Source organism: Barbus barbus (assembly GCF_936440315.1).
Source record: "Barbus barbus genome assembly, chromosome: 9".
Classification (NCBI taxonomy): domain Eukaryota; kingdom Metazoa; phylum Chordata; class Actinopteri; order Cypriniformes; family Cyprinidae; genus Barbus; species Barbus barbus.
In genome coordinates, this window is record NC_136737.1 from 22,955,094 (window position 1) to 22,978,205 (window position 23,112).

Below are 23,112 nucleotides of genomic sequence, written 5' to 3' on the forward strand. Positions count from 1 at the left end.
ATTATGTAGCAGATTGCGCATGGGTGAGGATGAACTCCCTCTCTCTCGTTATATTATTCATCTGACCCAGTTTTTCATCATATTTCATAACGTACAGGCCCAAACATGCCAATCAGGTCCATCATGGGATGCTTTCTTTAGACATAAAACGTTTCACATAAACAGCAAACAACATTATTTTCCAAAATGTTTATTTAATATTTGCATCAATGCAACCCAAAATATTTATACATATGTTCTTCCATAAAATTGAGTGCTATTATTAACAGAATATAAAACAGCAGGAGAAAAAGTTTTCCAGAACCATTCCAATAATATACTAGCATTATAACACTCACTCAGCTTTATATAAATTTAATATTAGAGAAATAAACATGGTCCAGTTCAAGTATCCCGAAAGTCTGAGCTCTGTGTACAGCAATGTCAAAAAGCAAAATAGTATGGCAGACATTACAGAAGCAGCTTTCTGATTTTTAAGCATTTGGGGCTTTTAATGCATTACAAGGCACTTCGAAAAGTGAATATTTCAAGCATGAAACAGATTGAAGACTTGATGAATTACACAAATTAATCATTTAAAGAGCATCGACAGAATATTCACAAGTATTAACCTGAGGATAATTTTACAACTCTTTAAGTTTAAATTAGGCACTTCTGAAGTGAAGTTTATATTTGTCCACCACAGAGAAAATTCAACATATATGCAAGCTTTAGAGTATGAATGAGGCAGATGCAGATGATGTAAACACTACACTTACATGTGCATTTCACATTCAAAGTGTAATACAATTCCATGCTGGCCTACAGAGGACAAGCATACTGCGTTTTGTCCTCCAAATAAGGACAGGGCACTTTGAGTTCACAGAAAACTGAAAAATTGTCATCGTTCACTCTCCCTCATGTTTCAAACCTGTATGACTGACTTTTTTTTTTCTCCCGTGGAACACAAATGAAGATATTTTGTAGAATGTTCCTGCTGCTCTTTTCCATAAAATGAAAGTGAATGGAGACTGTGGCTGTCAAGTACAAATGACATGTTGGATAAAAAGATATTATGGTCACGAATTAAGAATTAGTTCCCATGACGTTTTAGTACTCATTTTAAGTAAATCATGGCCATGTTGTACTAATTCTTTCTAGTGTTAAATCAGTATATTATACTAAGTTTTTGTTAATATTGTGAATTCGATTTAATTTTAATTGATTTAGTTTTGTTTATTTAAAGTTTTAGTTTTTTTTATAATAAATGTCTATAAATAGTTTTCATTTGTTATTTATTCGTTTATTAGTTTTAGTTATTTTAGTACTTAAAGTTAAACTAAATGAACTAATTTGAGCAACTAGCTGAAATAAAATAAGTTTAAGGTTTTTTTTATATATTTTATTTCAGTTAACATTTGTTTCAAGTAACAAATTTATGGTTTTAGTTTGCGACAATAACCCTGATTCGTTCCCTCATTTTAGCTGAATCATAGCTATGATGAAACTAAATTAATATAGTGCACATGTTACATGGACTACTTTTATGGTGTTTTTTACATTTTTAACCACAAAACGCTTCATTTCCACTGTATAGAAAAATAGCATCAAAAACATTCTGAAAGTTTGGAACTTACATTTTTTAGTGAACTACTCTTTTAAAATATATGACATTTAATAAGCCGATTTTTTGAATTCTTTAAAACTTTTATAAAATTCATATTGCTATGAACTAGAGTACATAGAGGATCCACTTGCTCTGGTTCTCCTTGTGTCCCATCGTCTTTGTCCTTGTTTTGTTTCTCTCAGCATGTCCCAGCAGTGGTGCTGTCCTGATAGTCTCACGTGAGCTTCATTCAGTGTTTGGTGACTCCGTGTGGAAGTTCAAGAGACTTTCCTCCGCCAGCTGTGACAGATACTTCTATAAAAACACAAACAATCGTCCATTAAATTACACAAATGACAGTTTGCTTTTAAATTTCAGGTGTAGGAGCAGCCATAAAGCCTTGAAGAGCAACAGTTTGGTTTCTCTGACTAAAATGGCTGACTGATAGCATCTGTTATGACTGTTATACTCAAGTAAGTTCGTGCTACATTTGGATATCACGTATTACTGGGCTCTTTTTGCTTAGAGATTAAACTCTATCATAAATATACTTTGCAAACCCATTTATTTAATATTTTTCCACTCACAATGTCTACTAGTGGATAAAATGGCTGACAACTTAGCCTCACTAAGGCTAATTTCATAGCAAGCTTTTTATGTATCCTAATTTCACACAATGTAGTTACAGTTTTGACATAATTTGACTAAATTACATGATAGTACTTTCATATTTTAAAGTTGCAAAGTAATTTTGTGCTCATGTTCTACTGGACTTATTGTTGAGGTCGGTTTTAAAAGACATAAGAGTTGAAGAAACTCCCATGTATGTGCATCTTTCCAAAAAAGCGTATTTGTTTACCAGTGAAAACAAGGAGAGTTGAAACAGAAGAAGGTCAAAATGTTGGAGGAAAGCAGGTGTTTCCTGTAGTGTTTACAGTCTCTCTCTCTCTGTCTGTCTGTCTCGGTTTCACCTGTCTTGCACTTCTGGTGTTAAATTCAGCTGCCACCTTCTCACTGTAGTTCTTGTAAACTCAACACAGCTGGCAGACCTCAAGGCGGAGAAGTGAAGTATGAGGTGACGCTTTTTGGCTGACCGCTCTTGTCTGAGAGACACGACAACTGGTTGTGGTCTGACTGTGATGACGGGGAATGTCCGGCTCCTTGCCGCCTCAACCATGTTGTGTTGGAAAGTGTGTTCGTCTGTCTATATGTGTGCGTTTCTGAAGGGTTATAATGAGAAACTATATCCCACCCTGAGGACCGGGCTTCTTAGATCAGTCAATCTTACATTGTAGTCACCAGTGGTGGGGAGTAGCTAAGTAAGTGTAGCTTTTTCAGTAACAAGCTACTATTTCCAACAAGTAGCAGTGTAGCGTGACCAAATGATGCATCGCTGTTTGAATTTCACATTGTTGAATCTCGCATTTCACGTTGTTCGCATCACGTGCAGCTTTACTGCCAAGCGAGATGACGCAATAGTCAAATACACTCTGCTAAGTGGTCCTCTCATAGGTACTGCTGGAAAGTCTGATTCATTTTAGTGAATCAGTTCATTTGGGAAGAGATTAAGAAATAATTCACTGATTCCAGTCTCCAGTTAGTAGTAAGTAGCTAATCTCATGAATATGTGATTAATTTGACTGAATCAGGAAATCTGGAAAGTCTGATTCATTTTAGTGAATCAGTTTGTTTGGAAAGCGATTTTAAGAACAGTTGACTGAATTAAGTCACTCAATGATTAGCAATTAATTGCTTTAATGGTAGTTAGATATTTAGTAATGTAGCTAATCTCATAGGTACTGCTGGAAAGTCAGATGAATCAGTTCATTTGGGAAGAGATTAAGAAATAATTCACTGATTTGAGTCTTCCATAAGTAGCTAAGTAGCTTTCATGTAGTTTGGTTGTTAGGAATGTAGCTAATCTCACATACCACTGGAATACGTGATTCTTTTTAGCGAATCAGTTCTTTTAAGAAGTGATTTTACGAAACAAATCACTGATTCGAGTCACTTTAGTAGCTTCAATAGTCAGTTATGTTGCTAATCTCATATGTACCACTGAAAAGTCCGATTCATTTAAGTGAATTAGTTTGTTTAGGAAGAGATTTTAGGAAACGGGTCAGTGATTTACTGATCTGCGTCACTTAAGTAGCTTCCCTGTAGTTAGCCAGTCTGTAAGTGTTGCTAATCTCAGATGTACTGTTGGAAAGTCCGATTCATTTTAGCAAATCAGTTCGTTTGGAAATAGATTTTAAGAAACAGTTCACTGATTCAAGTCCCTTAAGTAGCTTCAATGCAGTAAGCTAGCCAATAATGTAGCAAATCTTATATGTACTGCTTTGTTTGAGAAGAAATTTTAAGAAACAATTTACTGATTCACTGATTCAAGTCACTTAAGTTCCTTCCATGTAGTTAGCTAATCAGTAGAGTATCTTATCTCATCTATACCACTTGAACGTATGATTAATTTTAGTGAATCGGTTCGTTTGGTGAAGAGATTTTGAGAAACAATTTACTGATTCAAATCCCTTAAGTAGCATTATTGTAGTTAGATAGTCAGTAATATGGCTGATCTCATATTTACCGCTAGAAAGTCTGATTTATTTTAGTGTATCATTTTATTTTGGAAGATATTTTAAGAAACAGCTCATTAATTCGAGGCCCTTAAGTAGCTTCAATGTACTTAGCAAGTCAGTAAAGGTGCTAATCTCCTATTTACTGTTGTAAAGTCTGATTCAAGTGAATCAGTTTGTTTGGAAAGAGATTTTAAGAAACAGTTCACTGATTCACTCATCTGAATCACTTATGTAGCTTCCATGTAGTTAGCTAACATGTAAGTGTAGCTAATCTCAGATGTACTGTTGGAAAGTCTGATTCATTTTAGTGAATCAGTTAATTTAGGAAGAGATTTTAAGAAACAGTTCACTGATTCAAGTCCCTTCAGTAACTTCAATGTAGTTAACTCATCAGTAGGCTAATATAGCTAATCTCAAATGTACCTTTGTAAAGTATGAATTAAGAGAATCAGTTTATTTGAGAAGGTTTTTAAGCAGCAGTTCACTGATTTGAATCACTTCAGTGGCTTCCATGTAGTTAGCTAGTCTGTAGTGTAACTTTCCCATATGTACTGCTTGAAAGTTTCATAAAGCATGATAATCTGTTGTTATCAGATTAGTTTCTTAAATAGGGTTTACTCCGAATCAACAGCCAGAAATTACCAGAAATGAACAGGTTCAACCAAAGTTAACTGTGTTCCCAAACATCAAATAATGTCTGAGATAGTAAAAGTTTTATAAATGGGCCGTAATTTCAGTGTGGAAGTTAGCTTCGCTCTCACACCAACCAACATTTGATACCATAATTAATCGTCTTCTTTATTAAGAATACTGGCAATAAATCTTACATGCCACACACCTAACAAACAAAGTTTGTTTAAAAAATGGACTAATGGTATCACAAAAGCTATGTAAAGGTGCACCAAAAGGTTTTATGTTTCACTGGCATGTTACTCAAGTAATTTTGGACTTCATACTGACACCTATGGGTGTGGATGTGTCATGCAAACAAAAGCGTTTTTGCAATTGATAATGAAATTCAGAAATTTGAAGCATATTTTATTTTATAAATTCTTAAAAATATAATGTGCATATTTTTAGAGCTCTTTGAATCATCAATCAGTCGCTTTAGGGATTATATTGTTGTGTTGTCATCGGTTGTCATATGACTTTATACAGAAAAGTGTAAGAAAGAGAGAACCTTTCATATTTGTGTGAAAAGAGAAAGGAAGACTGCATGTTCGCATTTATGACCTGTAGGTTCCTGTAGTGAATTGTACTCCGACAGTGTGACGTCTTGGCTGTTTGTTCGCTGGTGTAAAACAAGCCACACAGGTTGCAATAAAACCCCGTCCTTGGCACGATGAACTCCACACCTGCCAAAAACAACAAAACCAGAAAAATCAGAACAGCACCTTACCAACACTTCTTTCTGAGGCGCATTTCATATGGAGGTATAATGTCAGCTCTTCTGTGAGGGAATCTAGTGCGCTAGCTGTGTGGTAATGAGTACACAAGCTCGGGCCTCGAGGGTGCAATTCACACCTCACTCAGCAGGATGACAAATGCTCCACTGACATCAGCTGGCCTTAAAGGCTTCAGTCACCCACTGAGAGCCCAAATCACAGCCAGAGCACTGCTCTCGCTGCAAAGCATTGCTATTTCTATTGCTCATGCTTTCTTCCTCCTGACCAAATGGCACTTGTGGCATTTGGTTTGACCCTTTTGACTTCTGGTGGACGTACCTAACGGTATGCTGTGTTCACTGATGGCTTTCTCCTGCTCCTGAGAGATAGACGCAGCAAAGATGTATGTTGCCTGAGTTGAAGCGGCCGGAAATGAGTCAGGAATATCTGGAATAGACAAAATAGGTGTAATGAAATACTTTAGTGTTTGTTGTGTATCATTGATTTTAGTATTATTAATTTTTGTTTTTGTATTCTGCAGCCTGTAAATCACATTAATCTACCACTAAATGTTCGAAATTGAAAGTAGATTTTAAATTTTAATCTACTTTTAATCACGTTTAGTGACATTTTTGCTTTGCTCATTAAAAAAAAAAAATATTAGTAGGGCTGCATCTAAAATTATCGCAAATGCAAATAAATGTCAGATTCATCTGTAACATAACATAATTTTTAAGTTATGTTTGAGTGCACACTAGTTCGTTTTGCATGGAAAAATGAACAGCATGAGCTAGGGCTGTAAAATAAATAGAATTTCGATTATTTAGCGAATTTAAAATAAAAATCCACAATCCAACGTTTTTGCATTCGGATTTTAGGTGTGCGTCTCAGGACTTTATGGCAGGTTTTTTCCCATCCCACTGCATCTCATGTTTTAAATGAAAAAGTACTCTGTGTGATTCGCTTTCAGCTCTTTGTATTAAATTAAACTGTGCATACATACATGATGCCGTTTTGTTTATAATTAAGCAATTTAATTAATTATATTTGGTTTATAAATATTATTTTAAACATAATGCACTTTTTTCACAGATAGTCATGTTATTTTATTGCTTTTAATAAACATGCATTAGTAATATTTTACTCGATGTGCCCTCTTGTGAACTTTTACCCCCCTAACTGAAATGATGCCTTTTAAATTCAAATATAATTTGAATATTGATAATATTTAAGTACAAAATTCATGACACATTATTCTCAAGAATTTGTTCTTTTTAATGAGTCAGTCAGAAGGATCTAAGTTTCGGACTTGCTCACTAGTTAACGCTTTGAAGAAAACTTGCTCAGTCGGTGAATCTGAACCTCTTTTGAACAGCAATCGTAATCGTATGATTCTGTAATTAGACTACAGGTGCGGTCTTGTTAGTACAATTTTGCAAGCAAAAAAGGTCTATTGTCTACAGTGAAGCATGTATGTATGATGCACAGCTCACACAATAGTTACTCATAAACCAAGCATCTTTCTTTTGGTCAAAGTGGGGAATTTGCATGACCAAATCTGATGTGAAATCTGCAAGGGGAAAACCTTCGCCCTCACAATATAATTCCCATTGTGGATTCCTATGAAAATGACATGATTTCACATGCAAGAATTCACCAATCAATGGTAAGTGCCACTTTTTAGATCTGTGTGAGGAACTAAGAGCTACAATAGTATTAGTATGAAGAAGTAACCCTCCCAAACTCCCCAGCGAACAAGCAATGTTCTTAGAACACTGGCTATCTTTCTGGTAAGGTTGAAAATGTATCTAATCCCATTTTATTAACCAATGTCTTTGCTGCTGACCTTTGATGATCCAGTTCAACCATACTAACGAGCAAAAATGACTTTAGATAAACTAACAATTGTGCTTCATTGTTTTTTTATTGCTGAAGAGTGTTGAACCTTCTTCTCCTGCGTTCTACTTTACAGACGTGAATTTCCTTTTCCTTTTATTCGTTACGCTTTTTAGTGTGAAAGGGCTTTTACATTTGCTATAATTAGAACTTCTTGTATTAAAAACAATCAAGCCCTGCTCATATTTAAAAACTAACGCAAAAGTAACGCAACGCATTACTTTCCATAAAAAGTAGCTAAGTAACTTAATTCGTTACTTTTTAGGGAGTAACGCAATATTGTAATGCATTACTTTTAAAAGTAACTTTCCCCAACACTGATGGGAACTTTATCAAAATGTGCTTGGAACATATTTTTATTAGCTGGGACTGGGTCATTATAGATATTCATTAACAAACTAAAGCCAGTTGTGAGTACCTTTCTTCTGATTGTCCAGTTTGAGACATGGTTCCTTGTTGTCGATCTCTGCTGTCTTTCTTTCATCATTACTCAAGTCATTCACTTTCACACTTTCACACATGCTGCTGTTGTTTAGAGGAACAGCTGGTGTGGTTGCGTCGATGTGTGTGTCCATATGAGTGGCGGAGCAGGTCTCCTCCAAAGCGCTCTTGAATTCCTGGGACGGGAAGCGGTTGAGTTGACAGACCGCTTGCTCTGGGGCAGATGGTCTCTCTCCGGGGCTGGACTGAGCACCTCCAGAGCTTTCTGCTGGGACCAGATCCAGCGGTGGAAGGGTAGGAGGGTCCACCGTGGTCTCCTCGCCTTCTGTTGGGGTCTTTGCGTTTGGTTTAGGGCTCTCTGCCGTCAACAGACTGGGCTCGACTCTCTGGTCCTCCTCGTGAAGATCGGGTAGATCAGGTTCAACTATAGAGTCGTCCTCTCCTCCAACTTCATCCACGGTCACCAGTTCCTCCATGCTTTTAGGATACCAGCTTTCTTCCTCTCCATCATCTACACTTCCTAGTCCCTGAAAACCAGGAGACATTAGAAATTACTTTTATTCAGCAAAGATGGATTTAATTGATCAAAAGTGACAGTGAAGACATTTATAATGTATTTCTATTACAAATAAATCAAGGTTTCCACAAATATACAAAGCAGCACAACTGTTTCAAACACTGATAATCAGAAATATTTCTTGAGCTGCAAATCAACATATTAGAATAATTTCTGAAGGATCATGTGATGCTGAAGACTGGAGTAATGATGCTGGAAATTAAATTTTTTTAATATATTAAAATGGAAAACAGTCATTGAAATATTTCACAATATTAGTGTTTTTACTATATATTTTTTAAATTTCAGAATGCAAAAATGCAGACTGGTAGATGAATGAATGAACATATATTTACTTCACTGTCACCATCTCTGTCACACTTTGAAGACTCTACAGGTTTGCTGTTATGAGGAGACGTTGATCTTTCTTTGGCTTTATATTCTTCCTTCTGTAAATAAAATAAAAACAGTGCTATTAAAATACTGTCTATAAAGCACATTTGGGTAGAATAGAATAGAATAGAATAGAATAGAATAGAGTAGAGAATTTAAAAATATATATATATTTAATAAAATAGTATACTCAAATATTTATTTTTTTGAAAGCTTATATATTTTAAATAATGTATAATATTAAACTAAAATAATATAAAGATATTTTATAAAATATATGAACTGAATAGTAATATATTTTACATTTACATGTTTAATATTCTTAACATTCTGTGTATAATTTCAAATGTTGTGATTCAGCTGAAACAGTATTACAGTTGTTCTTCAAATGAACCCTATTGAAGTGAAACAGGACATGCCTGATTTTCGGTCTCCTTCTCCTCCCTGTCTTGCCTCCGGCTCGGCCTCTTGCTGCGTCCTCTGTCTTCAGCTGTCCGGTTGGAGTTTGTGTCGTCTGTCACGTCTGACTCTGAGTGTCGGGGTCTGTGGTAGTCGCCGTCCCTTCTCTTCGTTTTCACCTCATGTCTCTGATGTTGCTGCCTGCTCAGTTTATCAGTCTTGTACAGTGAGTCTTTCTTGTAAAAGTCATCTATGGAGTGATAGGAAGAGAAGGACGAACCTTGAGGGCTTCCGCGGGGGTACCAGTCCCTGCCCCGTTCGTCCCCGGGCCCCATACGTGGGCTGATCCGGTCCCCAGTTTTAAGGTAGGGTTTCCTGCGCTCGGACAGCCATCCGTTGGGTCTCTCTTCCTCGTCATTCCTCCAGTCGTCTCTATCGCGGGGGTCCTCGTCGCCTCGGCAATGGGACGTCCAATCCCAAGAGGACCGGCGGGGCCCCATGTCGTTGCTCCAGTCAGGGCGACAGGGTGGCCCTGGCGGACTGTGGGCGGAGCTACAGGAAGTGAAGCTCGGACTGTGTGAGCGCGGACTCAGAGAACGGCTGACTGGACTGCGTGATCTGGCACGCTCCGGCAAATACCTGCGCAAAACAGCAGCAGGTTTGAGACAATGATGAAGAAAAAAAGAAAGATTTAAATTTAAACATGTGGCAAAGTTCTTAGAATTGTGCTCTTTGGCAGGTTTATTGTCTTGAAAAGCTTTTATACCTTTTTCAAGAAAAGTTCAAATGTAACGATGTTGTGGTGCACATTTTTTATATGTATATATATATATATATATATATATATATATATATATATATATATATATATATATATATATATATATATATATATATATATATATATATATATATATATACACACACACACACACACACACACATATATATATACACATACAGTCCCCTCCATAAGTATTGGAACAGTAAAGACATGGAGTCAAGACATTTGCAAATATGATTAAAAGATGAATATGAGACAAAACTACAGAATGTCACATTTTTAGAGTTTTTTTTTTAGAGTCTAGACTAGACACTAAACACATGACTAGAGTTCATCCCACTCATTGATGTGAGCATAAGTATTGGGACAGTTGAACTTAAGGCAGATATAAAAGATTAAAAGCTATTATTTAGTTGCAGATCCCTTGCACACAATCACAGCAGTGAGTCTGTGACCCATAGACATCACCAGACTCTTGATCTCATCCTTTGAAATACTTTTCCCAGCCTTTAATGCAGCCAATCCCAATTGTTGCTTGTTTTGGGGAGTTTCTGCCTTTACTCTCCTCTTCAGCTGGTGAAATTCATGTTCAATCAGATTTAAATCTGGAGATTGACTTGGACAATCTAAGACTTTCCATTTCTTTGCTCTTATAAATTCCTTGACTGAACTGGCAGGGTGTTTTGGGTCATTGTCCTGATGCAATATGAAGCACTTCCCAATGAATCTGGTGGCGTTTTCTTGAATATTGGTAGGCAAGATGGTTTTGTACCCTTCCAAATTCATTCTGCTACTGTCATCATACATTAAGTCATCAGTAAAGTTGAGAGGGTCTGTTCCAGAGACAGCCATGCATGCCCATGCCATGACACCACCTCCAACATGCTTTACAGATGAGGCTGTATGCTTGGGATCATTGCAGTTCCCTTTTTTTCTCCACATTTTTGCTTTCCCATCACTTAGATAAAGGTTCATCTTTGTCTCATCGGTCCATAAACTCAGTTCCAAAACTCTTCTGGCTCACCTTTGTGCTTTTTTGCAAACTCTAATCTTGCCTTTCTATTTTTGGTGCTGGTCAGAGGTTTGTATCTTGCTGTGTAGCATCTGTAATTCTGTGTCAAAGTCTCCTGAGGACAGTAGATTGTCAGAGCATCACCCCAGCCTTCTGGAAGTTGTTGGTGATTTTACAGACAGTAAAATCTTTTAGGATTCATTTTCACAGCTTTTATGATTTGTCTGTCATCAACTACTGTTGTTTTCTCAGCCGATCAGGTCGTTGTTGGTTGCTGGTGGTTTCCATGCCCTTTGTTTTTGCTATAGCTCTAATTGACTTCCTCTTGTCTTTTAGCATCCAAATTGCTTGCTTTTCTCTCAAAGTCAGCTCCCTAATCTTCATCCTGGTTTGTGTGTGTCATCATTGAATGCAGGATTCAGAATACAGAAGTAATGGATATAACTGATACGACACATTCCCTGTTTTTAATATCTGAAGAATTAATGCAACAGGACACAGCTGATCACTTAGAAAGACCTGTGAGGCAACTGTTCAATACTTATGCTCACATCAGATAGAGGGATGAAACTATAAAAGAGCTGAACATTCTTATAATCATATTTGTAAATGTCATAACTCCACAGCCAACAGAGCAATTTTGTCTTTACTGTTCCAATACTTTTGGAGGGGACTGTAGATATATATTTTTAATATAATTTAAATATATATAATATGTGATTGTACACAATAATGATTAAAAATGTCTAAATATACATTTTTAAAGTGAAAGTTTACTGTAAAAACATATTTTACATTTTTATTAATAAATATCATTAAGTTTTTTGAGAAGATGCTTCACATCATTTTACAAACTGAAGTAACCTTTTCCTGAACAAGTCAAATTATCTGATATTAAGAAACTATTAAATATTATATAATATTATAAATATAATAAATAGTATGTAATCAAATTTAATAAAAATATTTTAATTTGAATCCATATTATGAATTACAATTTTTTTTTAATGTGTTAATTTTAATCATTTATTTTTGCAGTTTTCTGTATCTACTACGATTAAGTATCTAAAATTTAATTTTTTTTAGCTAATTTATCTATATTATACGAAAAATTGAAAATTGAAATTTAGTTAATAATTCTATGTTATCACAAAGTCATGAAGATCTACCAGGGACATTTCTATGATGTCACTTCCTTTTTAATGTTTTTCCCTTCTGCATGTTGGTCACACCACATGACTTAGATTTCCAGGACATATAAAATATTATATAAAATAAAATAATAATATACAATTATAAATCATAACAACAAGAATAATATGAAAATTAGACCAAACTACATTTTTAGTTTTAAATTTGGAATTTAAACTAATTAGAAATTAAAATGATTATTCGATGATGGAAGAGATGTAGCCTCTTCATTGCATTATAAATATGAATTGGCATTTTTATGTATTGTCAAATAAATCGGTAGATCCACACTAAAAACAATTACCCAAAAAGTCCCAATAAAAATGTCTCCTGGTCTCACCTGTCGATCTCCTGCATCTCGTCTCGCTCTCTCTGGGAATTGATGTCTTGGATAATAGAATCGACATCTTTACCTGGTTTCTGGGTCAGAAAGGAAAACATTGAGTAGGGTTTGTTTGAATCCTGTGATCACGATGAGCCCAGATGAGCTTCATACCTTCAGCTGCAGCTCCTTGTATCTCTTGGACATGCGGATCAGTAGCTTGTGTCCGTTGATGGTAGCCGGCTGCAGCTGGTAGTACTGCACCATCGCCTGCGCTGCCTCCACATATGCCATTTCCACAAAAGCCTGACGCCAAAGTCAAATCGTTAAAGCGTGCACAAAACATAAAATGTGTCAAATGTGATCCGAACAGATATTCTTTTTAATTGCGTAATAAATCTTTGAGACAGTTACAAGATCAATTCAATGCCAGGCATTTCAGGCACATGTCAAACTTGGCACTGGACCCAGAATTTGATCCAGACAGTACTAACAGGACCAATCAAAAAGTCAAATTTGATGAACGAATTGGGGTGATGGAGACATCATCGGTGTCACGGTTTAAATGTACGAAGATAAAGTACATAAAATGCTTGTCTAAATCTCTTTCTGCAGTCAGCCTAGCACTAGCATTTTATCTACGACAAACTGTACGATATATCATTGCTATCTTCATTTCAGAGCTGAAATTTTTTACCTGATGCGTCGAGCGCATGAGGATGTAGTTGGTCACTTTGCCGAAGGGAAGCCCTAAGTTAATGACGTCATTCTCCGTGCAGCTGCCCTCCGGGAGGTTACAGATGTGCACGACGTGTCCAGGACACGCTTTACGTTGAACAAACTGAGACAGGACACATTGATTATTATATATTCCGTATTAAACACTTTAATTACATCAACAATATATAGATGAGATATATGTGAACATTTAAGATATCTGTGACTAGCTGTTGTGTTCATGTGTGTTCAAACAGATCCATTCTGGCCCCTGTTGTGCTCACTAATGCCACCTACTGGTACTCAAACACTACATTCACCTGAAATACTGATAGAAAGTGCAGCAGCTGAGGGAATAAATCAGAGATGTTCAAACCAGGGCCCATGAGCCAAAGCTGGCCCATGATGACCTTTGATTGTGAGGAAGGAAAAAATAGGAGGGGGAGAAAAAACATGCCACTTAATCATAACTTAATTTCTAATTTCTTTTTCTTTTTTTTGTACATTGAAATTTATTTAAATATTTTAAATAGAAATATTTTTTTTTAAATAAAATTAAATAAAAACACATACATACATATACATATATATATATATATATATATATATATACATATACATATACATATACATATACATATATATATACATATACATATATATATATATATATATATATATATATACATACATACATACATACATACATACATACATACATACATACATACATACATACATACATACATACATATATATATATATATATATATATATTGATTCCAACAATTTAAAAAACTTCAAAAAGTCTCTAAAATGTAACTATGTATTTTTAGATAATTATTTTATGATCTAAAATAGATAATAAAAGGTTAATAATAATTCTGTATTATATTATAATACCAAACCCTAGAAGGGATTTAAAAATGTGTGTGGGTGTATGTATGTATGTATGTATGTGTCTGTCTGTCTGTCTGTCTGTCTGTCTGTCTGCGTGCGTGCGTGCGTATGTATGTATGCATGTATGTATGTATGTATATATATATATATATATATATATATATATATATATATATATATATACTGTATATATATTAGTGCTGTCAAACGATTAATCACATCCAAAATTTAAGTTTTTGTTTACAAAATATATGTGTGTGTACTGTGTATATTTATTAGGAATATGTAAATACACACACATGCATGAATATATTTAAGAAAAATACGTTATGTTTATATATTAAATATATTTATATATTCTATAAATTATATTAATATAAATATATACATGTAAATATTTTAAAAATATATGCTGTATGTGTGTGTCTTTACATATTCCTAATAAATATACACAATACACACACATATATTATGTAAACAAAAACTTAAATTTTGGATGTGATTAATCGTTTGACAGCACTAATATATTTGTGTGTGTGTGTGTGTGTATATATATATTTATTTTTTATTTTTTAAAGCATAATGTCTTTACTGAGATTTTAATTAATTTTATGCATTCTTCAATGAATCTTACTTGCGCCAAATTTTTATGGTAGCATATATTATACCTGTACCACAATATGAAATATAAATGTACATAAATAATACATTTTATTCTACAGGAAATAGAGTTTAAGAATTACATGTGCAGACTACCTTTTTATACCTGCACGTATAGCACAATCGTAATACTCTAAAAAGCATGTCAAATTAAGCTTTCATGACGTAATCTAAGCTATAGCGTGGTAGGATGTGTACAGGGAGTTTTTTTATATGGAGATGGCAGGATTTGATTGACAGCAGCAAGTGTGAGAGGCACTCAGACCACATGAGCGCAGGGTCAGAGACGAGGGTCAGTGTTTACACTGCAATTTACACACCATAGGAGGAGTATTACAGTGTAAGCACCGCAGAGATCCACAGAGTGCGTGAGAACCTATTAATTATCATGAGCACCGATCAGTGAAACTGTGTATACTATTCAACTGTCGGATTCAGACCAGATCTCAAATCGGTGCCAAAAAGGCACAGAATGTGACAACCACTTACAAATTCAAAGCCTTAAACCAATGTTAATCTAGACACGGTTGATTTCTTGGTTTATCTGCGGCTGGCCGCTGACTGACTCTAACAGTCGGAGCAGAGCTCGTGATAATTCTATGAATGGCTTCCTGCCAGACTTTGCCTTTGGCCAAATGTGCCAAAAAGGTCACATTAGGTCTGCCTCCATAAACACATACCAAATTAGACCTCCAAACAGGCTGTTTATGCCTCTGCTATATGCTGTATAAGTCAGAGTGTAACTGTGAATGGCTTCTGTGTGCTGGCCTAGTAAGTGAAGTGAAGTGAAGTGACATACTGCCAAGTATGGTGACCCATACTCGGAATTCGTGCTCTGCATTTAACCCATCCAACGTGCACACACACAGCAGTGAACATACACACACACAGCAGTGAACACACACACACCGTGAACACACACCCGGAGCAGTGGGCAGCCATTTATGCTGCGGCGCCCGGGGAGCAGTTGGGGGTTCGGTGCCTTGCTCAAGGGCACCTCAGTCGTGGTATCGAGGGTGGAGCGAGCGCTGTACATTCACTCCCCCCACCTACAATCCCTGCCGGCCCGAGACTCGAACCCGCAACCTTTGAATTACGAGTCTGACTCTCTAACCATTAGGCCACAACTTCCCTGTCGTAAAATGCAACACCAGTGTTTTGGAGTTCATTCAGCTTATTGTAGGCAGTCGAAGATTGTTGAGTGGCTCGATGTTCTGGCAGTGAAGGGGATTATGTTGAAATGCTGGGTGAAACATAACTCTGGCAGTGCAGTGAAACCCTGAGGGCCATGGCTGCTGCTGATTGGCTGGCATGGAATGTCAATCAAAATATATATTTTTTTATGACTGGTCTACAACTACATTCTTAGAAAAAAATAAAAAAATGGAACAGAGCTGTCACTGGAACTATACTCTAAGATACAAAAGCTAAAAGTTACAACTGTGCACCTAATTTTTCCCATAAATGGTGCATATTAATACCTTTTTTTGAGAGTCTATCCACAGAAACGTAAAGTATTAAATGTGCTTCAGGTGAGTATCATCAAAGAGAGAGTGCTGCAAAAATAATGAGTCTTTCAAATAGGTTTCCCCAAATAACTTTTCTCTCTGTCATTGGCTGGCCAAACAGATAGCCACGCCCCCACACTCGTGCCATTGGTTAAGTAAGTGTTGCTATTAGGGGTGTAACGGTACACAAATATGATGCTTCGGTACGTATCTCAGTTTAGACTTCACAGTTCGTTATGATTTTGGTACAGTAGGTACAGTTTGGTACTTTATTTTTACTTTAATCTTATTTTCTTAGGGATAAAATTCTAGCTCAGCATATACGCTAACTATAGGGAGCCCTTTTTCATTACTATAAGTTTACAATTAACAACAGAGTCCAAACTTAAATTTAATTAGTATTTATTGTTTAAATATAATAATCAACACTCAACCAAAAAACAAAACAAAACAAAAAACACGTAAATTGCACATAATGCAGTTTTTAAATTAACTTCTAAATGATAAAATTCCTATTTGTTGTTGAAATATATTAATTTACACAGTGGCTGTCATAACTTGCTTCATAACAGATTTATTTAAACACATTAAATAATTAAGGCATCACTAACAGGTAAAGTAAAACAAAATTAGTATAGCCTAATATTTCGCAAAATGCTCTTCTCTAAACTTCATTTCTCTAGCGAACTAACGTAGCCACTGAAGACTTGCCTACGAATTGCTACGTGACATTTTATTACCACGTTGTTTTATTGACGTCTTTCGCGATTTAAACACAGATTGCGAGATTACATGATTACAAAGATGAGACTTATATAATACAATATATAATATGATGTATTCAGTGTTACCTGTAAAATGTAACTGTAATATTTTGCAGTCATTGTCTACCAACATCTGTCAGCAGTGACAGAGCTTCGTTTCTCTTATAAAAATGTGTTGGTACTTTGATCACATCTCTTTATGTGACTGTAACAGAATGCAGTAGTGGTGCTACATTATGGATGTCACATCTGACAAGAAACAAAGAGATTTGTCATGAACACATCATAAATTATTAGGAGAATGAAAGGCATTATCCTTGGAGATCTAGCGATGACGGGCCCCATATCACGCTACAGATACATCTGTTTGCTTATCTAGAGAGGATTTAAACTGCTTTACATGGGCACTGAAACAGGTTCATCTGAAATCTATACCATGCGCTTTCTGAATTTCATGATCTCCTAGTATTTCCCCCATCAGGAAGCCTTTATCCCCCATAGATCAGGTTACGATTCTGTGGGCTGAAATTGAATTCCCAGCTTCTGAGAAACCTGGAACACATCACACAAATCTTGATTACTTGGCCGGAGCGGTTTGATCTGTCGGAACCCTGAATTTCTGTGTGCACAGATTTCTGAACCAGAGTCTGAGTTTGTGCATCCCTTCACATGATAAGCTGAAAACTAAAAGAGTTACACTGATGGACAGCTGCTGTAAAGCAGGTGGGTTTAATAGGAGCTAACATTAGCCCATGCTTTCACCTCTCCAGTGGACTAAATCATAAATAACTTGGCTAAAAAGACCACCATAAAGATTTTTGCCAGCTTGTGGATTCTTTGAATCCACAAGCTGGCAACCGCATAAAATACCGTCCGGCACAGGACATGGTTTCAATTATAGGTGGCAGACGTCTGTGCAAGGTCAGAGAATCTAATCCGAAACAATGCTTTGCGCCATCCATATGTGAGGAGCCATCAGTCACACGCAGCCGTCTGTCTGAGCGCAACTCACATTAGTTCACACAAACAAAGAACGACCACGAGAGATGAAATGAAAAACAGATTGTCAGAAGACAATCCCATGACAAGAATAATGTCAAAGAAATGCATTGTAACAATGAATAAAATACATATTTCGAAACTATAGTTTAATATATAAAATAAATTATCTGTAATTTTAATCATCAATTGTATATATGTATGTATTTTTAGTCACACTACCATTTAAAAGTATTCAGCAAGGGTGCAATAAATTGATCGAAAGTGACCGTAAAAAGATTAATAATGTTAAGATTAATAATTCTCTTTTGGTAACTCTTGGTTTCAGTCTTGGTTAATCTCTGTCTTGGGGAAGTCGTGGCCTAATGGTTAGAGATGTTGGACTAGTAACCCAAAGGTTGCGAGTCTCAGGTATGGCAGGAATTGTAGGTGGGGGGAGTGAATGTCCAGCGCTCTCTCCACCCTCAATACCACGACTGAGGTGCCCTTGAGCAAGGCACTGGACCCCCAACTGCTCCCCGGGCGCCGCAGCATAAAATGACTGCCCACTGCTCCGGGTGTGTGTGTGTCTTCTCACATAGTTTGGAGTCCTTGACCACAAGATCACTTTGTTGTAGTTCCTTAGCCTTGAATCCATAGGCCTGCTTTGGTTTAATAACCCGTTTACTGAAGAAAAACTCAGTGGAACATTTACCATCAGATTTTTAGCTGAAAAAAAAAATAAACAATCTCTCTCATTTTGTCCTAACTTCAAAAATCGAAACCAGAAACCAACGCAAACCGGGTGGTTTTACGTCGTCATGTTTCATTGTGAGACTGTATATTGCTACAACTGACAGCAATGATCAGTGCTGTTTTTTAGATATTTGCAAGAAAAAATGTTATACAAATTTTACTGTCATTAAATATATTGTTAATGTATTTAATGTAAAAAAAAAATGAAAATAAATAGTAATGTTTATGTAGTTTTTTCTGACCATGATACTGTGCTTTGTATTATGGTTGGTAGATTTTTTTCTAATCACTCAGCACTGGCAGGTTGGGCAAAAAGTTAATTTTGGAGCCTGATCTCTCAGCTAAATAAAGTCCCTGGGCCACAAAAACTAGTGTTAGTTTTCACATGGGACATGTTCTGTCTGGCCTGATTCATTCCCACTATATTACGACAGCAAAACAACATAACTGCCTGAACTGAGTGTGATCGGCAACTATCATTTAGCTGTAAAAATACAGTTGCTCTGGAACGTTTGCAAAGCTATATATTCACAACTCTTGATACAGAAACAATCCCATATTGATGCTACTGAACTAAACTCTTTACTTGTAAGCAGTGACTGAGTCGTACAATACTGCTGACTTCCAGCTGTTCTCAACGAGCTCTAGCTGTGAAGATGGCTCAGTTGTACTTTGAATAATAACCGTTAGACTGTGATAATAAGCATTAAGTAATCTGTCAGTCAGTGAAATAGTGTGACCTAAATATAGCACGCTCTGTATCTCAACACTCTTGGCTTCTTTACAAACCCTTTGAGCTAAAGGTGGAAAGATCAACACTACGAGATAAGCCAACAAACATTCACAAATAAAGACCTCATCAAATAGAGCTTGGTGAAATTTTTTCAATTGTACATCTACTAAAATGTTTAAATCACGTTTCTTAATTCAACATCAAATATCATGTGAATCTTCATTTAAAAAAAACTAAATCTGCCCAATTCTAACCTTTACCCCTGCTTGGTGAGAAGTAAATCCCACCCCTGAGAGAGGAAATGACTTCATGGATGTGGCAGGCAAATATGAAGCACTTCCTGTTGAAGCATCTGTAGAAAACAGGAAACGGCACTTCAGATATCCAAATATATGTTTTTATATAATAAATGTTGACTACAATTGTGTAGAGTACATCTAATCAGCAAACTGAGGAAACACTAAATAATTAGACCCCATGAAATAGTTTGACTAAAGTAGTTTTGTATTGTGTTGATGTATTTCCTGTTGAAACAGTTGGGGCAGGGAATGCTTAAGGGCTTGCAGTTCTTTTTAAAATAGCCAATAGAATATAGTTTACGTTACTGCCCCACAAATCCACTAAAAGTCACTTAAATTTCAACCAAATGATAATAAAGTAGGTTGAATCAAATGAAAAAGAGTGTTAGCATAACTAAAGACACACAGTTGAACACCTGTTTTGCGTCTTGCTAATGCTAGTCAATGGCGGGTGGTATCGGAGAAGGGATATGTTTTGTAAACATACTGGACAAAACTGGTTACATCTCTGAGTACAAGATGAATCATCAATATTTTTTTCAAGGACTGTACATTTTATATGTCTAATTTGTTCACTTTAATAATTGCACTAGTATATAGATGGCCTAAAATCTTACAAACATGTTATTTCATGGGGTCTAATCAAAAGATATCAAAACAAGGAACACATTCAATAAAAAATGACCGGTGAAAAGTTTCCGACAAACACAAAAACTGGTGTTAGCAGACGTCACCAGTCTGTAGACGCTCTCCTCCCCCGCCACTGTACTGACAGCCCTAAAAATAGGATCCTCTAAAATCACATCCCAGAGCTTTCAGTTTCCTGAATTTTCAGTACTTACACTGAAGGACAAATTAGGAGATTTGACTTACCTTGACTGGCAGCCGACGTGTATGCCATAGTGTTACTCAATGCCATGTTGAGACATCCTTCAGACGACACTGCAAAGTGCACTGCTCCGAGGGTCGGGCTGTGAAGGGACAGCACTGCATTTAGATCCTAAATCCCAGTGCATCTGGTCTGACTATATCTTATGACACAGCTCGAATTCAGGTCATATCCCTCTCTATATGGAAGAAGACTCTTTATAAAATAACTCAGTGTTTAATACGGAGATTGGCTGTACTCATAAAATGCTTAACAAGAGTATCACAGGCGATGACCGGAACATAGCAAGGATCAAAATAGACCACATACAAACAAGCCATTTAAAAGTATCTTGTTTCTACACCAGGTTAGCAACTATTACTGTAGACGCCCATGTATCAGAGTTTGCTGATTTATTATTGCCATCATAAGACACTTAAAAATACACTGATCTTCAATTGACGAATGCTGTAACATGAAACAAATGGTATTTTCCTTTGTACTCACCTTTCGGTGTAGAGCGAACAGTTCTGCAGATGTAACTTGCCCTTCACATGCTGGTCCCAATCCTGAAAACAGCATACACATACAATATGCCTGTCAGATAGACTTCACTATGATCCTTCTCTATGAGAGTGAGAGATTCCCCTGGTGTAGCCACAACCTAGGCCAATTAGAAAGCTAGCAGTTCACAGCAGAGAAAAGGCAAGCAATAGTTGAGAACGAATGCGATTACTGCAAACTCTTGCAGAACAACTGTGTCCTCGCCCCCTCTAAACTTGCCTCCACTCGACACATGCCAGCTGCCACAAAAGCATTCACTCCCTAGTGTAACCATTGACCCCATTTTAGCCAAATATCATGAAAACCCTCCAAGTTCTGCAGAAATAACTGGAGAAAAAAAAACAGTTGCTGCAGTCGAGACCAACTGGATCTCAATTATGTACACTTGATGCTGGAGACATCAGGATAAACTTACTTAGATACAATACACAGTTCATAAGCAGTATTCAAAGCTTAGCATACATTTGGCACATGTAGGAAAAAAGTGACGAGTCTTTTGAGGTTTGTCTTACAGATATTTGATTCTGTTCACACCTAGTATTGAAAGCCGTATTTGTTATCTGATTGCAGAGGGTCAAAATTAAACAAGTGTGAACAAGGTCAAAAATGTTTTTGATCCCGTCTTGGGTCATCTGATCTCAACTGGACAACTGGTTGCAATGAAATCTTAAACTGTATCTGATGCAATCAACATTCGGAGTAGTTGAAAACACATTAAATTGGTAGTGCAAATTCTAATTCATCTTTGAGGTTGGTGTGAATGGGCAATTTCCTTTAGTCTCAACCGACACGCCAGATCTACTCACCTTCAGGTTGTAAACTTTCTTCTCACAAATGGTGCACTGATGGGGTAGGTGTGAAGGTATTGTCCCATGGTAGTCATTAAACTGGTGGGGTTGCAATTGCAAGGTCACCCCTTCCTCACTCTGGGAAACCTGTGGCTGCTGTTGAATCCCCCCTTGCTGCCCAATGGGTGGGCCAATTCCTGGGCCACATGTCGAGTTGAACTTAGGATCTGCTGTGGGTTCCTCTGGGTTATACAACTCTGTTCTCTGACCCACAAACCCTGGTCCGGGTGGTACCCAACCCCCAGAACCCATTCCTGTACCTATATCCATCTTCCCCAAGTTGATTGGACCTTTCCATTGATCCTTAGAAGCTGATCCCAGATTCTGATCATTGCTTCCTCCCATGAAACCAGTTTGTTGTACTGGTGTTTCTGAGGAGTAGAAGTCTCTTTGAAAATTGCTGTGGACATTGTTTCTGGGTTGTGTAGAGGCTCCACCATACTGTCCTCCATCACATGCTTTACTAGTGACCACTGAAGCCCCTCCCTGATACCCAAACTGCAAGCGACGGTCTGTGTCTGTCAAATACGTTCCAGCCTTTTTCCCGAAATCATTGTGCTGACTAGCTTTCTGGTTGGACATCCCACTGTAGTTGGTGGGCCTGATTCCAGTGGGATTTGGGGCAAAGCCACCACCAACCAGTTGTCCCAGTGCAGCATTTGGTGGTGGGAAGGATATGGGTGGTGGTGGAAAGGCCCCACTGTGGGCCTGGGCCATGCTGGAACCTCGAAGATGGTTGAAGAGAGGTTGGGACATGGCCACATTTGAAAGAACCTGATTTAGGACAGTGGCTGCGGCAGCGGTATTGGTGGTCTGGGCGAGTTTGAGGCGGTGTAGGGTGAGCTGGGCCTGAAGCTGAGCCAGCTGAAGACTGGCAGGACTCAGCAGCAGGTTCTGACCTACTCCACCATGAGAACCAGCCAGAGGAGCAGACTTATTATCAAGCTTATCTCCTGAGGTACTGTGGAGAGAAACAT

At 37.0% G+C, this 23,112-nt stretch overlaps 1 protein-coding gene across 2 annotated transcripts in view; it reads right to left on the minus strand.

Annotated features, from left to right (window-relative positions):
• Positions 1 to 181: 181 nt before the first annotated feature.
• Positions 182 to 23,112, minus strand: part of LOC306875420 (RNA-binding protein 20-like) — a 29,632-nt gene continuing 6,701 nt past the window's right edge. The window contains exons 2-14 of one of the 2 annotated variants that reach the window (XM_079425954.1): positions 22,094 to 23,096; positions 21,231 to 21,292; positions 20,729 to 20,826; positions 19,811 to 19,908; positions 13,238 to 13,381; positions 12,715 to 12,846; positions 12,559 to 12,638; positions 9,252 to 9,870; positions 8,796 to 8,888; positions 7,861 to 8,410; positions 5,886 to 5,993; positions 5,395 to 5,516; positions 182 to 1,900 (exon numbers count right to left, since the gene is read on the minus strand). In XM_079425954.1, coding sequence (XP_079282080.1) covers positions 1,832 to 1,900; positions 5,395 to 5,516; positions 5,886 to 5,993; positions 7,861 to 8,410; positions 8,796 to 8,888; positions 9,252 to 9,870; positions 12,559 to 12,638; positions 12,715 to 12,846; positions 13,238 to 13,381; positions 19,811 to 19,908; positions 20,729 to 20,826; positions 21,231 to 21,292; positions 22,094 to 22,891 — 2,973 coding nt within the window. In that variant the 5' untranslated portion in view covers positions 22,892 to 23,096 and the 3' untranslated portion in view covers positions 182 to 1,831. The remainder of the gene's footprint in view (positions 1,901 to 5,394; positions 5,517 to 5,885; positions 5,994 to 7,860; positions 8,411 to 8,795; positions 8,889 to 9,251; positions 9,871 to 12,558; positions 12,639 to 12,714; positions 12,847 to 13,237; positions 13,382 to 19,810; positions 19,909 to 20,728; positions 20,827 to 21,230; positions 21,293 to 22,093; positions 23,097 to 23,112) is intronic. The other variant, XM_079425955.1, reaches the window with a different exon arrangement.